A 17689-nucleotide genomic window follows, 5' to 3' on the forward strand; every position below is an offset into this window, starting at 1 on the left:
AATTATCAGATCAGGTCCTTATCGGATCGAGTCATGGTTGATCCAGATCCAATTTAATAAGATATTGAATTAAAATTTTATCAGAATCAAAAACATCATTCTACACTTGAAGTTATCAGAATGGAATAGGTTGAATTTTGGGTTTGATTTGAATCATTAACAGCCCTACTTGAACCCATGACCTCGAAGTTCTTAACAATATATCAAGCCAACAGAACTAAGGGTCTAAGCCCACACAATTAATTTGTTTTGGAACACACCAGCAATAAATGGTGAGATTCCGTAGGTTGTGTGTTCGATACCCAATATAAGCAACAACTTGTTGAGGCCATCCACGAGGTTGTACCCTCACTTACTTCGTGCGTGTAATGTGTGGGCATTGCATGTGTTGGGGGGGAACCTATGCCTTGATCCAGGCCTTGACTTACTTGATCCCACTAATCAGACGTAAGTTTGGGTACCCCCGCCATAAATAAAAAAATAAAAAAATGGGGCATCCTCGATGCCAACATAGATGTAGATCATACAATTTTAAGAACTTTAACATAAAATTTAAAATGACTATTTTTCAATTTTAAATTTGGGAATCCTATGAGCATGCATATTCAAAACCTAGGATCAAGCCTAAAAGAGTTGTTGTTGTTTTTTCCTCCAACTTTTGAGACTATTTTAAATATTAGTTTTACAATGAATCGCCAATATGTCAATCCATGTGAGCTCAACGACCCTTGGAGAGATTTGAAATTTTATCAAGGCCAATCTCACTCTTTAAAACTCGTTGGAAATTGAAATTACTTGAGTGAGTACTTTTGATTGTTGAAGCACTGTGACAAAATAGAGAACAATTCAAGATAGCATCGATGTTTTAGATTTCTATAACAATCAATCTCATAATAATTTTTGCAAATGAATAACACGAGGGTTTGTTTACATGGTTGGTTATGAATCTAATGACTACGTCCTTGTGTTGAAACATTTCACTAAAATCCAAAGAATATTTTATTATATGCCTCCCCCCTTTATAATGAATAATGTTGAAGTGACTTCAAGATTGTACCCCATAACACACTTTCCTATCATGGAAGTGTGTAGGAATTATAAATGCCTTTTCACTCGTATGAAAAAGCATTTACGATTCCTACACAATTCCACATCAAGAAAGTGTGATATGAGGGACAATCATAAGTTCACTCCAACACGACTCCTTTACAATCCATACTCATCTTCTTGGATTAGCGATTTGGTGTCACGAAAATTTTATGCTAAGGTGATGAGCCAATGGCATGATGCCACTTGTATTGAAATAAAAATAGTAATTGATTAGTGGAGAGAAAAAATGTGGGGAAAATTTATGGGTCATTTGAGTGCTCGAATTTTAGTTGTTTTTTCGATATATGAGACATCATGGCATTGGTTCATCAGCTTAGCACAAAATTTTCTTAACAACATATCTTTGTTCATCTTCTTGAATATATAAAAACAAAAACACCCCAAAAAAGAAAATCAATTATCCTGAATTATAATTTGTAACTTCCAAATCAAGAATCATTCTAATAAGGTAATTTCTTTATTAATTAAGAGTCTTTCTATATTGAGATTTTATTAGATAAAATCATACCACGTAGTATCCCCCTCCAATAATCCCTACTTGAATATAGAAATTGGATTGATTGATATCTGTCTTTGAGCATATTATATTCTGCAACTTCTAACAATTTTCAAAATGACGAAACAAATTTGATTCTCAACGAAGATGGATTTACTTCTATTGTGTACAAGTCATTGAATACCATCCTATCTCAATGAATCAAAATCTGCCATGTTACCCCCCAAATCCAACTCCACCCAAATCAAACTCACTCCTCAAAACACCCTGACTAAGTTAAATCGGGACTCGACTCCATGTCAAGTCAAACTCATTTTCCAAGATTCCCAATATAAGTAATCCATGGATAACATAAAATGTCATAGACTAATAATAGAATTTATTATTATTATTTTTTTGTTGAATCATATGATAATATGACTACCTCGCCTGTCATACTCAATCAACTACCTTGATGTGACAAGTTCGAGAGTTATAGATCTATGCTCCTCGAGATACACATATGCACTTCCCCAAAAAAAGTGTATCTCGAGGGGACCATGTATCCTGAGGAACATAGATCTACAGATCTTGAACTTGTCACGTTAGGTAGTCGATTGAGTATGTCACGTGGGGGTAGTCAGATTATCACGACTCTTTTTTTTTTTTTTTCAATAATGATTTTCTAACTCCCCCCTCTAACATACTCTCCTGACGTGGCATGTGCTAGAACCATAAATTTATTTTCATCAGGATACACAACTACACATATTTGTGTGGATGAGCAATTGTGTATCCTGAGTAAAATTCTATGGTCCTATCACATGCCACGTCAGGAGAGTATGGGGAGGGGAGGGGAGGGGAGGGGGGGGGGGTTTGTCAGAAAATCACGATCTTTTTTTCTAATAGGAAAAAATGTCAAAATAACTAATGTCAATCTCACAGTCACAACATTGCACATGGGTTGTTAGGCATTTTACAACACATATATCACCGATAGCACGCTCAGACCAATACATTACGATAGACCTAGACTTGTTGTTTTCGTTGTACCAAAGAATTTAATGTCCTCCTCTCTAAAATGTCCTTGTTGCACATCAGTTGGGGCCACTAACCTTATAGAGGGATATTTTGGTGGACATACAGAAACATTCAACTTTATTAATGGGCTTCTAGAAGTAAAATTTGATAATTTCTCATGATCATTTCTTAATAATTGATTTAATAATATTAGTTAGTACTCAAATAACATCCATGGATCACCAATCAAATTTATTTTCTTAGGGGAGGGGGTGGTTATATGTCCAACAAGATATGGCTTGAATATAATAGAGTTATTGGCCCAACTATATGTCTAACAATATCATGTATACAACACAATTTTAGAGGGACGCCACCAAACACTCTACATCGATAAGAATAACAACTTATATTTTTACACAATGATTTTTTGAAGCCCCTCCCCCCTCCCCTACGCCCCCATCATAGAACCATAGATCATCTGCCTTGGGATACACAAGAATTTTTTTTTATATTTCTATGTATCCCGAGGCAAATAATCTACGGTTTTGACGAGGGCGTAAGTCAGAGGGGGGGGGGTGATTATGACGACTCTTTTATGTAATGAAACTTTGCCTTGAGTCATTATGTTGGCATTTCGCTTAGTTTTTTAGCTTGCACCAAATTGGTTCTTGGAGGGTGGGAGGAACAAGTTTGATATGAGCTCCTTGCATAAGAAAAACAAGTCGCGTTAAATTGACGTGCAAAACTGATGCTCTTAACGTGGCAGTGTACAAAACCATAGATCTTTTTCTTCTGTTGGTTTTTATGAGACAATTTATCAATAGTCTTTTAGAACTCCTCAAATACCGAAAAGACTCAAGTGAGAGAGAGAGGGGAGGGTGGGGAGAACACAAACATTGGATGGATTGAGGTTGCCTTCAACCAATCTTCATTCTTTCGATGGGAATTAACAACTTGTAGCTCATGCATCCGCAACCTTATCACAAAGTAAGAAAAATGTCATTCGAGATCAAAATTTAATATTTTGAAACTTTTTTTTGTGTGGGTATTATGTTGTCGACTATTGTGATTAATACTTGTCAAGCATCAAAATGATCCGGGTTAAACAAAAGGAGGGGAGGACTTGGACGTAGGGTGGGGATTGCCTTCAACCAACCTTCATATATGGGTGTGAATTAGCAGTATGCAAGACATCCACAGCCTTACCACGGATTGAGGAAAATGACGTTCGAGATCAAAATTGACATTTGACACGTAGACCCTTTCTTTAAATCATGATATTGACTACCATAATTTTATAACAAGTCAAAGATTGAAATGAGTCATCCAAGACACGGAGACAATTGGACAAGATAGTCAATGTGTATCATCCATCATTTGAGATTTGAATTGCAATCGTACATTTACTCATCCACTTCATAATAAGAAAAATATAACTATTTTACATGGTTTAAACGATTTTACTAGTCAGAGTCTAGTAAAATGGTTTGACCCGCGTAATCATATAGGGCTGCAACTTGCGTGGGTTGGCTAGGCTCAACCCAATTGATGGGTGGGCCTAGTCTAGATTAGAATAATTCAATTCGAACTTAACTCAGGTTCAAAACTCAGACAACCCAACTCAACCCGATCAAAGGATATTTAATATACCATGTATATTAAATTTTTATTTAATTTTAAAGAATTTGAACTGATGTTCTATACATTAATATGTAAAAATTTCTTTGTTGATCAAAATCGAATTGGCTAGACTTGGTTAATGAACCCAACTCATCCAAAAGCTTGGGCTAAGCCAAATTTAGAAGTTCAAGCTCATATTGAACTTGGGTTAATGAGCTTCGGTTTGATGGTCGAATTGACTTGAGCTCAGGCTGAGAGCTTTGTCTTACTATAGATGATTTGGATTTCAAACTAATATATAGTGGAATAACGATTTGACTCATCTAACTAAATGATACGTTAACTCGATATTAGTGGATGGACGAGCGAAACTCACCATGCTGAATGCTAGGCTTACGTCCCATACAATAACAATCATGTCCCTAAATCTCGTTCGATATCGAGACGACTCTTCCGAGTTGTCTTGGTATCGTCCACTAATGAGATGATTTGATAAGTCATTTCAAAGACATGGTTTGCTCTGATTCTAAAGCATTTTTAAAAATATCAACCGAGACGACTCAAATAAATCGGATATTTCTTCCGAGACGACTCGGTCTCGTTCGTGGACGAGACGAGATGGTAACGATTAGAACCAAAGAATAGTAATATTTTACTAACTTTTCGAGGACAAAGATTCCTGTTGCTTTGGACGATACACACCTACGCAAAGACAATACCGTGGGCCCCACTAACTTACTCTTGGTACGCTTTCTCCCAACCAAGGAACGCTTGAACACGTGCACTCTGTCATTACGATATATTGACTTCTCGCGAAACTATTAACATCTCATCATACTTTTCGTTTTTTTATCACAAAAGAGAAAATGAGACGAGAATCCAAAATATCTCGTATACTGACGCGTGGTGGTATAGCTATAGACTATAGTATCGTCCTACAGCGCTGGCAAGAGTCAGATTCTATTTCAACGACACGTGTCCTTATAACAAAAAAAAAGTAACTGTAGTTAATGACACAGCTCTGCCTCCTAATTGCACGACAATCAAACCCTTAACTTTTCAAACGGCGTTAAGTAGTATTTCAAATGAAAATATGACACGTGTACAAATACATAACGACGTTAGAATGATTCCACTCAGCCGCCTTAATTGATACTAGCGTGTCGTTTTCGTTTACTAGTTAACCCGAGTAATAAACCGGTTAGACCGGTTTTCCGGTTTGGATGCAGAGTTGGACCCCGCGGTTCAGGTCTCGCATTCAAGAGGACTGTACAATGGTTGTGACAGATGGGCATGTTAGCTGAGAGAGTTGCAGAAGAGAGAGAAAGTTACGGAGATAAGAAGAAAGAGATCGAAAAAATAGTTAAATCGAGAGACGTCGCTTGCAGAGAAGGATAGAAGATCGAGATTCCAAGTTAGGTTTTCAGAAGAGGATTGTCTGGTGGACGATATTTGCGAAATTAGGGTTCTTTGATCGCCCGTTAGGTACAATTTTCTTCTTGTTTCGTTGTTGAAATTGTTAGGGTTTTGGATTTCGTTATTGATTGTAGGAGATTCAGATGAGAGATCTGTGTTGAAATTTTGCAGAAATGGCTTCTTCAGAGGTTTCTATAAAGGGAAATTTCTTTAACGGCTGTGGAGAGACCTTTTCTTCGAGTTGCAGTGATTCTAAAGATGGAAGAATGGCTAGAGATGGGGTTACAGAAGCGCCGAGAGGTCATTCGAGTTTAGCAGGTAAATCTGGTTAGTTCTTGTTGTTGTTGTTGTTTTTTAAATACGGTAGAAGAGAGTTTCTAGTATGGTTGAAGGGATCTAGTTTTGATTTCTGTAAAATTTGTGTATTTTTTAATGTTATAGATTCAGAAGAAGCGCTTTACACAGAGCTTTGGCACGCTTGTGCTGGTCCTCTTACGACGGTTCCTCGCCAAGGAGATCGAGTTTTCTATTTTCCTCAGGGACATATTGAGCAGGTATGTTTGTTTCAGAATATTTGCGGTCTCTTTGTTCTTCTAAAGTGCAGAATTCTCATTTTGTTGTTGCAAATGATGCATGTTTTTGGGCAATTATATTCTATGAAAATAGATGATTTTTTGATTGATTAGCTTTAGAGGGCTTTTGCAGGTTTGAATTTGGGTTTTTGTTTTCTAGAAATTTTTTGTTTAAAAAAGATATTAATATTGTTAATTTTTATTCCGACCCAGGTCGAAGCATCGATGAATCAGTTCTCTGATCAGCAGATGCCAGTTTATCACCTTCCTTCGAAAATCCTCTGCCGTGTGATGAACGTCGAATTGAAGGTACTGCTTCAATCTCAACCCTTCTAGTGATAAGGGTTCTTAGGGTTTTCATGTTTAGGTCACTCTGAAAGTAGTGCTTTGGGATGATTAATGCTTTATTGATCTCTTGGTATTAATGGAGTATTTATTCTCTGTAGGCTGAACCAGATACCGACGAGGTTTTTGCACAAATCACGTTGCTACCTGAAGCAAATGTATGCCTCCCTTTTGGGGTTTTTGGTGGTATTCTCATATTAAAATTTGCGTATAATAAAAATCCTAACTATCTTGAATTGCTTTTTACCAGCAAGATGAGAATTCAGTGGAGAAGGAGCCGGTGTCTCCTCCCCCACCCTGCCCTCTTGTTCATTCCTTTTGTAAGACTTTGACAGCCTCTGATACAAGCACCCATGGAGGGTTCTCCGTATTGAGACGTCACGCGGATGAATGCTTACCACCATTGGTTAGGATTGTTCTTTTTCATTTTCTCCACTCTCTAGGTTCACTCAATTTGAAAATGTCTCTGATTTTGGTTCTTACCTTATCTTTAACAGGACATGCGCCGACAACCACCGACGCAGGAGTTGGTAGCGAAGGATTTGCATGGAATTGAGTGGAGGTTCCGCCATATATTCCGGGGTAGTAAATATTTTCCTTTCCTATGGTGTCGTAACATGTTATTTATTTTATTTGCTAGACAAGCAAGGCTAGTGGTCAGTAATTAGTAGGTGAAGGCGAGTTTTGTACTCGTTGTGGAGGCTTTTTTGGTCTTCTACTCCTCGAGATTTGTGTACTAACCTTGATAACGGATATTCTTCCTCAAGATCTTGATGATGCTTCCTAGATCAGCCTTGGATTGATCTAAACATTACTTTACTCTTGATCAACGCTCGTTTCTTCCACTGACTTCAAGGGAAACTTCTACAATGGTTGAATAGGAAGAGGAGAAAAGGTGGGGGCGTCGGTGTGGTGCCTGCCAAAGATTTTTGGATGGTCGAATCAATAACAATGAGAGAATAGAGAAGTGAAGGTGGAGGAGATGATGAATAGTGAATTGTAGGAGGATGAGGAGTGAGAATGGTGTCTCTTGGATGAGATTTAGATTCTGAACCCTCTTTATGTCTTCGAGGGGTTTTTATAGTTGAGTTTCTAGAAAAATGTGTCACCATGTGATAGGTCCAGGTCATCTTCCAACTGGTGGTTGAGTTGGATAGGGGTTGTTGACTTTGTCTTTGGGGAAATGTGCTCACGTCTTGTTAATGCTCACACTTGAGTTGGATTAGTAAGTGTCTCAATACAATTAATAAATAGTTGGTGAGATTTCACTGTTTGAGGATAGGTTAGTCAGAGAAGGTCTTTTTTTAACTTTCATTGATAAGTACTTTGAGATATCATATTTAATGTGTAGATTTTCATGAGATGAGTGTTCAGATTGATTTTAATGTTTTAGCTTATTATGTTTCTAATCAGTTCGAGCTGGATGAAGATCCGAATTTATGTTGGATTCAAGGCGTTATTTGGTTATACAAGGGTTGGTTAGGCCGAGTTGAATGAAGATCCGAGCCTTGGTTGGACTAATTTCTATTTGGACGTAAGGCTTTTACCATGTTGATTGGGATAACACCTCCAAATTGGAGTCTCTACCCTCATACCAACTTAATTTGGTGTTCCTTTTGACACAATGGTTGGTGTGGAGACCATTTTTGTACCCACCTAAGATTGAGACACGTGTCCAAAGAGCCGATGATTGTCTATGAGTTATACAGAACCCGATCTATATGTTATGTTCTTCTTTTCAGAATTAATTACTACATGTCGCTGAATTTTTTATATCGACTATTGCTATTAGAAGAATGACGAGCCCAGTCATCGCCAAAACAAAGGCTCTCAGTTAAGAGACACCCGCCCAATCAACACAAGAAAAGTCATGAAACTCGGTAAAAGTTGTGCACGCTAGTGGAAATGATCCCATCCCAAGTCTCAGCTTGAATTTCTACTCAGCTCGGTCAAGCAAGAATTAAGGCAACCAAGTTGTGCACTAATCCAATCATTACTTAGGTTTACACTAAGCTCGGCTTGAGTGTCTAGCATATATAAACTAGGAATTTAAGGAAATTTGAGCTTTCCCTTTAGCCAAATCTATACATTTAATGTGATATTTAGAAGTACTTGTCAGAAGTATTTAGAAAAGACATTCTCTGACTCACCTATCCCCAAACAATGATATCTTACTATACCAGTCCTGCATTAAATATATTGAGACACTACTAATTCAACTCAAGTGGTAACATTAATGAGACGTGGGCACAATTTTCAAGGGCAAGGGCAAAGTCAACAACCTCTAACCAATTTAATAGTCAGCTGACATATGATGTGGATTTATCATGTGGTTACACATGTCCCTAAAATTTCATCTATAAAAACCCTCAAAGATAGAGAGGGGGTTCAGAACCTGAATTTTGTCTCTCTTCAAACACTCACCACTCTCTACAATTTACACTATTCATCATCTTCTACTGTTTTCATTTCTCCTTTTTGACATTTTCCTCCATGTTACTGACTTTATCGTCGGAGACTCATTGGTAGGCATCATCGCCGCCTCCTTCTCCTTATTCTCCTTCTCACCTTCTTCCGTTGAAGTCACCTCAAGGGATCAACGAAGCAAAGCAGCCTCAACAACAAGACGACCGTCAGATCAAGGAAGGGTTCATCTCAAAGGAAGTTTGCATATCACGAGTAGTAGAAGCCCAAAAAAACCTCCTTGTTGCAAAATCTGAGGAAATGTATAATGATCCTTAGACAAGATAAATAAGACATCTACAATTCAGACTTGGCTTGAGGTGCAAGGCATCATCAGCTCATAGGACACATGGTGCAATCTTAGGTAGGGACAAAAGTGGTATCCACACCCGTGTTGTGGCATTACCGCCCAGTCACCCACAAACTTTAACCAACTTAGCAAGCCGAAACCTTCATCTGCATATGTAATTCGATTACCTACCATTCATTTCTATTCATACTCTGATTTGAACTTATTGGATTTGGAGATCCTTAGGTTTTCTAGTTTACCCCTGATTATCTCCTTGTGATATTAGATGGTTTATTGCATGTTTCAAAACAATCGCATCAAAGTTTCATTTTTCATGTGGGGCAAGATTGCTTGCTCAGAAATGGTCTATGTGCCACCTTTCAGTCTATGAAGTTTCATGAATAAAGTGATAGAATGGTTAATCTTGTTAAATTTTATTATCAGGGTGCTTTCTTGTCTAAATATAACCTTGTCCCTAACTAAATATTTTTTGCTTAATGGTACATGTCAATTGCAGTTGTGAAACTACTTTCTTTTTTATTTAGCAACATCAACTCCTTTTCATATTTTAAATTTTATATATGTTTTGAGATTTCCAGGTCAACCAAGGAGGCACTTGCTTCAAAGTGGTTGGAGTGTCTTTGTTAGCTCCAAAAAGCTTAATGCAGGGGATGCATTTATTTTTCTCAGGTTTGTTATCTACTCCACACCCTTCGCTTCTTGTGGCACCAAATTCCAATTCATGTTTGATATGGTGCTGATTTGTGGTTTTTAGAGGTGAAAACGGGGAACTTCGTGTTGGGGTAAGACGTGCTATGAGACAGCAGAATAATGTTCCATCTTCAGTCATCTCTAGTCACAGCATGCACCTTGGTGTCCTTGCAACAGCAGGGCATGCCATCTCGACAGGAACCATGTTCACCGTCTATTATAAACCAAGGTTTGCATTTTATCTTGTTTCATTTCTTTTCTATCATTGAATTAAAATTTACATGATATCGAACCACGTAGCAGATCCCAAATTTTTGCTAAAAGACTTAGATGATATCTGACCATTTTTACATGTGTCATGGAGTTGAAAATTATCTGCTTGGCATGTATCTGTGATACTGAAATGTTTTCAATATGTAATTTACATTTGGTCGAGTCCATTTATTTACAATAGAATCATGCAAGAAAGGCTGGTTTAATTATATATTTATATGGTGGAATGCTTTCTATAAGTATTTTGCTTGTATTGTAGTTTACACGTTCTTTGATCTAAAATGTTCTTTTAAACTTTACAGGACCAGCCCTGCCGAGTTTATTATTCCATTTGATCAATATATGGAATCAGTTAAGAACAATCATTCTATCGGCATGAGGTTTAAAATGAGGTTTGAAGGTGAAGAAGCTCCTGAGCAGAGGTATGATTCCTGCACCTTGAAAGTATCAACTCTTGCATTCTGGCTACACCATCTCTGCGACTTCCTTTGTATTCTACAACTTATAGTGTCAATCCCACAATAATTCTTTTTCTGGTCTGTGGAAGGTTTACCGGCACCATAGTTGGAATTGGAGATGCTGATCCTAAGAGTTGGCCTCAATCAAAATGGAGATGCCTCAAGGTAGTATCTTATGGTGCTTTTTCTACGTTTTGTTACTGAAGTATGCTGAAATGCTCTATCCCCATTTGGTCTAGGTGCGATGGGATGAAACTTCTGTTTCTCACCCAGAAAGGATTTCTCCTTGGAAAGTAGAACCACCCGCTTTGTCTCCTGCACTGAATCCACTTCCTTTGCCGAGACCAAAAAGGCCCCGTGGAAACATGGTGCCTTTCTCTCCTGATTCCTCTGTTCTCCCTAGGGAAGGTAACTACTTGGATTGCATATTTTAATCCACTTTCCCCACATTTATTTCATGGATAGTGTAGTAGTTAAATAGGTTCTAAATCTTTTTTCATTTATGTAGTAGGTTCATCTATAGTCACAACAGATCCTACACCAGTAAATGATTTTACAAGGGTCTTGCAAGGTCCAGAAATCTCGACTGTGAGAGGCAATTTTGCTGAAAATAACGAGTCAGACAATGCTCTAAAGCCTGTTGTATGGGCTTCTTTGCAAGATGGTGAGAAGATGGATATGGTTTCTAGTCAGAGAAGATATGGATCAGAGTGGGTTCCTCTAGGGAAGTATGAGGCAACATATGCTGATCTGTTGTCAGGTTTTGGAATCCCCCCAGACTCCCCTCGTGCGCTCTGCCCTCGCTTTTCTGACCAAACCCAAACCCTAGATGATGATAGTCCATTGAAGATGCATTTTCAGAGCTTGCAAGCCAAATCTAACTTGCTTTGTGACTTGATGCCCGTGACATCTTTGGGCTCCACAATAAACATGTCAGACTCTTACATGAGGGCACAGAATCCAGAAACCATTAGACATAGTGGGTTGAATGGGTATACGGAGATGCAGAATCTCAGATTTGAGCAGAATCCAGGAAACTGGTTGATGCCTCTGCTGCCGCCTCAATGTGAGGTTCAACCTCATCCAAGTGGATTAAGACCAAATCCTGCCTCATTACAGCAACATGAGGAGTTAAAATCCAAGGCCGATGGTAATTGCATGCTATTTGGTTTTCCCCTCATTAGAAACCCAATGGTGTCGGAACCACTAACATCTCATACAAATGGAGCATGTGAGCCAGGAGGTCATAACCATTTGTTGCATCACTCACAGTCTTTAGAATCGGACCAACAGTCTGAACAATCGAAGGGTTCAAAGTTGACAGGTACTGCCGTTGCAGCTACTGAACAGGAGAAACCATTTCAATGTTCCCAGCACCACTCAAGAGATGTTCTGAGCAGATATTTGGGTGGTCCATCCAGGAGTTGCACTAAGGTTTTTCCCTTCTGTCCCAGTTGTTACTTTTTTATTTCTGGGAATGTAATGGTTAGTCTTCTTTAGATTTTGGAATATTACATCAAGAATTTATCTGTTGGTTTCAGGTTCACAAGCAGGGGATTGCTCTTGGGAGGTCTGTGGACCTTACCAAATTCAATGATTATGATGAACTGATCTCTGTGTTAGACCTAATGTTTGAGTTTAACGGTGAATTGATGGCCCCCAACAAAAATTGGCTCGTTGTCTATACAGATAATGAGGGTGATATGATGCTTGTTGGAGATGACCCCTGGCAGTAAGTGCTGAAGTGCCCTTACATTCCCTATCTTTTATCTCCATTACTGGCCTTTCTAAACATTATGATCCTAGACAAGAGTTTATTCCAATGGTCAAGGTTTATCCATTTACTTTACTTAAAATTAGTTGTGTGTTCATGTGTAAACCAGGGAATTTTGCGGCATGGTTCGCAAGATCATCATCTATACCAAAGAGGAGGTCCAGAAGATGAACCCAGGGAGTCTCAATCGGAAGGATGAGGAAAACCTGGTTGTGACGGATGAAAGAATAGGTGCTAACGAAACAAAATCTCCACTGCATACTCAAGAAGCTACTCCCAAAAATTGCTAGGTTTACCTCACATGGCTGGTGTGGTTGGTAAGTTGCCAGACACCCTCTCTGTTACCAACTAGAGACATACTCAAGCATTCTTTGGTCTTCTCCTTATGACTAAAACTTCACCGATTTCATTTAGTTTGGATTAGAGGTATCCATTCCAAAAACAAAATTATTGATGTGTATGATGCAATGGAAATCAGAGCTGCTTAAATTTTCTGTAGTACTGTATATTAAGGTGTCCTGCATCATTCTGACTCAAACAGTAAGCACTTATTGATGTATGCGAGGACAGGGTTGATATTATGCGTAGGGATGGCACTAGAGATGGGATTTACTTGGTGAGGTCTATGTGCGCTACGGAACTTCCCTCTTCCAACTTCACCTTCCCAGCCCCTTTTGTTTGGGTTGTAAAAGTTCCCTCTAAGATTTCTGTTCTTGTGTGGCGAGCTTCGTTGGAGAAAGTCATCACATTGGATTAGTTAATCAAGAGAGGTCTTCAAACCCCGAACGGTTGCTTCTTATGCTCAAGGGAGGGGGAGATGGCAAATCATTTGTTCATTCACTGTGATCTTGTTCACGAGGTTTGGGTTCATTTTCTCGGCCTCTTCAATTTGAAGGACTGTTTATTGAGGTCGATCAATGAGCTTTTTCAGACTTGGGGATCGTGGGGTAATTCTTTCAGAGGTTCGAAATGGATCCTTCGGAGCCTCACCTCTTCGCCATTTGTTGGGAATTTGGAAGGAGAGAAATAGACGCATTTTTTAGGGGAAAGAACTTGTGATTCACAACCTATTATTGTTCATTTTGGGTCTTTTATTCTTTTGGGTTTTTAACGGAATCTTCTTTGAGGATTTCGTTGTTAAGTGGGATATGGTTTGTAATATAGAGGAGGCCTAAGTGGCTCTCACATCTTTTCTGATAAGTTTGTACTTCAGGGCCATCTCGTCCCTTTTTTTAAATAAAATTTTTACTTACCAAAAAAAAAAAAAGTTTGTTCATACATGCATGTAACATATTACACAGATTTTTTTGATGGGGCTTAAGTCAATGAGAAGGAAGGTCTTACAATTTCTTCTGATTTGGGATTATACGTTGTCTGTGTAAGGAAAAGAGCATTAATCGTCAAGTGATATTTTCTCTCTAGCTGCACAGGAAGCGGTAACAGCAAGAAGCAGTAGTCGGCCGATAAGAGTAGCCAAAGTAGCAAGCATATGGGTCAGAAGACGGGTTAGAGCAGGAAGTGGTAAGGGGAGCAGAGCAGGCCAAATAAGGCAAGCAAGAAGCAGCAAGCATAGGCAAGCAAGCAGTGATCTCGGGTAAAGTAGTCAGAAGAGTTCGCTAAGAAGACAGGTCAACCTTTTCATTGACTAGCTAGCAGGAAGCGGTAGTGAGACAAGCACAGGAAGCAAGCGGTAGTCCGGTAAAAGCAATAAGAGCATTAAGGCCTAAATACCGGCTCATTGGTCAGCAAGAGTAGGTCCGCCGATAAGGCCAAGGTAAGAAAGAGTACAACATAAAGCGACATGGGCAAAGAATATTGAGTAGGTTTTGGATGCTTGTGCTTGAGAAGATTGTGGAGCAAAGAAATAATAGGGTCTTCAATAGTAAGATGAGAAGCGTTCATGGCAGCTTCTTGGAGATCTTGGGCTTGTTGTACTTATGGTCGAAACAGAACATAGAGTTTGAGGGGACTACTTTTGATGACTTTGTCTTTAGATGGAACTCTTTATGTAATCATTGATGCTTTAGCTTTTCTTTGTTTTGTGGCTCTTTGAGAGGCTTCCTCAGTCTCATTGTACTTTGTTTTCTCTTCTTTATCAATATATTACACTTACCAAAAAAAAAGATTGTGGGAGGGCCATTTGGCTTGGGTAACCTAATTATAGATGCGATCAAGAGTGAGCCCCATCTCTGCAACAATTGGAAGTAAGTAGTTCAGAACTTTTTTGGTTTACAGTTTCTTTGATGCTTTCACTGATCACACCTTTCATTCTCAATCATCTATGTACAAAGTTTATATTCCTGTTCTTTCATAATTTTTTTGTCTTTGTACACCAATGGGAGAAGTCCTTGCTGCATTGTCGTGGAATTCGATGCTGAGTGATTATTTGATCATGTTGATTTTTGTCATTAAACAGTTTTAAGTATAATTGAATGAGAAGAGGGTGATTTTTTTTTTTTTTTGTTGTCTAGCTTGTGTATTTGTGATGAGGCTTCAATGATGACGATTTTTGTGTGTGCGCTAAATCTTACTATGCAGTTGTTCTTCTATTCTCTCCTAAAATCGATCTATGCTCCTAAGTTTTAGTTTCAATGTATCTTCCATTATGCTAATGATTGAGTCGGTGGAAATTTGGTAAGAGTAACCATATCTTTCTTTGTTTTTTGTTGCATCCTTTGCCATCAATTGTTCCTTTTATGTAGTTTTAGCCAAAGATTGTAACATGTGATCCTTTTGAAGTTTCATGTTGAGTTTGCACGTGGCAACCACGTGTCAGTGCCTAGATGCATTCCCGGATGAGTGACACCACAACTCAGTGGACTGTCCAACGTTTTAAAACCATGTATAGGTTAAAATGTTGGACTGTCCAGCGAGTTGAATTGCCCATTATCTTCTAAAAAACTCTTAATTCGTTGGGCTGCCCAACAAGTTATTAAAATGCTGGATAGTATATAATCTTTTTTGTAATTAATAAATATTTAACCGTCTTTGGGTCATTTTCTGCATCTTTGATCTCCATTTAATACTTTTCTTAACAGTATGATCATACTTCTAGACTAGAGTTTGTTTATTCCAATGGTGATGTGTGTAAATTAGGGAATTTTGTAGAATGGTTCGCAAGATCTCCATTTATGCTAAAGAGGAGGTCCAGAAGATGAACTCGGGGAGTATGAATCTGATGAACAAGGAAAGCCTGGTGATAGATGAAAGAACGGGAGCTAAAGAAACAAAATCTCTTCTCCATAAGTATGCGACTATCCCCAAAAACTACTTGGTTTCCTCACATGGCTGGCATGGTTGGTAAGTTTCCATGTTAAAAAATAATCAGAGTATTGTTTGATCCTCATGTTATGATAAAAAACTTCGTTAATTTCACGTCAATTGGATACATAAATTGTAGATGCAATAGAAATTGGATTTTCTTAAATTATCTCTTTTAACGTGTATGGCATCGTTCAAGCTATGCACTTGTTGATTTATCTGTTTCGATGGGTTATAGGTGGTTAGTGAGAAGGGACTTTTCACAATTTCCCTTCACATTTGGATTTATAGGTTGTAGCCTTTGTTTGCATTTATCGTCTAAATTGATTTTTTTCTCTCATTGATCAGGTTTTTGTAAGCATCTGGTTTAGAAGATTGTGGGAAAGCTATTTGGGTTGGTGTTGATGTGTTCATGAGTGTGCTACTTCTCTGATCTCACGTTGCAGTATCAATCACATCTATGTTCCAGTCAATGTCTCTGCTATTGTGTAAATATTTTTTCATAAAACACTTTTTTGCTTTATACTTGAATTAATGCTCAACCTTCCAATCCATGGTTTTAAATCTCGGTTCATTTCTCGGACGAGTTTTCCAATACGTTTTGAGACATCTCATTCAACAATGAGAAAAATGAACCTGGGGTTTTAAATCTTGTCCGATACATACGGAGACAACTCGGGCGATACGTCTCCGTCTCGGACGAGTTTTGAAACTATGTTCCATACTAAAACTGAAGGAAAAAAAAAGTATTAAATATGGTATCCATCACCTTTGTGAAGATCATATGTTCTACAAGAGCCGAACATAGCAAATTGTTGCAAATCTTAGAATTCGATGTTGTGTGATAATGTGACGTGATTTATCAAACAGTTTTAATTAGAACCACCCTTGAATGGAAAACAACATGGTGACTTATGTCGGACAAAGATCCTCTTGAGCATTGTTAGTTTACATTCATGCTCCAACGCATCGAGAAATGTACAAGTGACTGTTTCTTCTAGTTAACTCGTCTTCCTTGATTCCTCTATAATTATTCATTGATCAGCCTCTCCCATCTAGTAGAAATGGAAGTTAGCCATCAAGAATAACAATCTATAGGAAATTGGAGATGCCCTTGCATGTTTCATGATTATAAATAAATGTCGTTGTCGATGCTTTGTAGTTGGAAACAACAAAAAAATTTCCTTCATGTTTGATAAAAGAAAAAAAAAACATATATTAGAGCATCTTCAGCCATGATACAAATTTTAACTCAGATTTAAATAAAAGTTTGAGCAAAAGCTTCAATTGGGTAAATTGAAAAATTAGGCTTACTTTACTTAGCAAGATTTCAAATCTTATCTCACATTGTGGCACCCTAAAACATGATCCAAAGCCACAGAGTCGTAGAGGACAGTATTTTAAAAACTCAGGAAAAAAAATTAGAAAAAAAAGTTAATTTTCACGTTTGAATTTTAATTTTAAATTTGGGAGTTTGTAGTCATTCCGTTTTCAATGTCTTGGATGACATCCAAAACAGATTTTTCTAAAGAATTTTACTTTTTGAATATGAGTTTTTTTCATGGAAGCTAGAAGGTTCTAATGTTGGATTGTCAATGTGGTAATCTGTACGCCCGATAACCCTTACTAATATTTGAAACTTACTAAGTTAGTATGAAAAGTAATTTTCTTATGTAAAAAATGACCATTGGGATTTGAGTTTTACTCATAAACTCATTTTCAATTTGAGTATGAGTTTGATTAAATTCAATGTGATATAACTTTGAGTGAAGATCGAGAGCAGAAAAGTACAAATTTACTCAAAATTTGAATTTGATTAAGGGCTGGAGATGGCCTTATGATAAACCTTTCAAAATTGCATTTAATTCCCGTAACAACAAAGCTACATGTTGGTCAATC

General features: G+C 37.9%; 1 protein-coding gene across 7 annotated transcripts; it reads left to right on the forward strand.

The window, feature by feature from the left end:
• The first annotated feature begins 5508 nt into the window (after positions 1–5508).
• On the forward strand, positions 5509–16317 carry LOC147405332 (auxin response factor 2B-like). Of its 7 annotated transcripts, XM_086433071.1 has the most exons (18): positions 5510–5713; positions 5816–5971; positions 6086–6198; positions 6430–6525; positions 6663–6719; positions 6812–6967; positions 7059–7143; positions 9913–10003; positions 10089–10253; positions 10600–10719; positions 10845–10920; positions 10995–11163; positions 11264–12189; positions 12297–12487; positions 12639–12846; positions 13100–14733; positions 15626–15829; positions 16139–16317. In XM_086433071.1, the coding sequence occupies exons 2-15, from the start codon at positions 5818–5820 to the stop codon at positions 12817–12819; spliced, it is 2580 nt and encodes an 859-aa protein (XP_086289197.1). In that variant the 5' UTR covers positions 5510–5713; positions 5816–5817; the 3' UTR covers positions 12820–12846; positions 13100–14733; positions 15626–15829; positions 16139–16317. The 7 variants fall into 7 exon arrangements, with proteins under 7 accessions (XP_086289198.1, XP_086289199.1, XP_086289197.1 ...); XM_086433072.1 differs by lacking the exon at positions 13100–14733 and having other exon boundaries at positions 5509–5713; XM_086433073.1 differs by lacking the exon at positions 13100–14733 and having other exon boundaries at positions 5509–5713; positions 15638–15829.
• The last annotated feature ends 1372 nt before the right edge of the window (positions 16318–17689 follow it).

The sequence above is a fragment of the Akebia trifoliata genome, chromosome 3 (genome assembly GCF_017979445.1).
Source record: "Akebia trifoliata isolate Shusen 1 chromosome 3, ASM1797944v1, whole genome shotgun sequence".
Taxonomy (NCBI): Eukaryota; Viridiplantae; Streptophyta; class Magnoliopsida; order Ranunculales; family Lardizabalaceae; genus Akebia; species Akebia trifoliata.

Excerpts from the sequence above, each read along its gene's own strand:
- LOC147405332 (XM_086433072.1), top strand. The coding sequence starts at position 5,818 with ATGGCTTCTTCAGAGGTTTCTATAAAGGGAAATTTCTTTAACGGCTGT. Across the intron at positions 6,526-6,662 it reads TGATGAACGTCGAATTGAAG|GCTGAACCAGATACCGACGA; the intron begins GTACTGCTTCAA and ends TATTCTCTGTAG. Across the intron at positions 10,720-10,844 it reads GAAGAAGCTCCTGAGCAGAG|GTTTACCGGCACCATAGTTG; the intron begins GTATGATTCCTG and ends GGTCTGTGGAAG.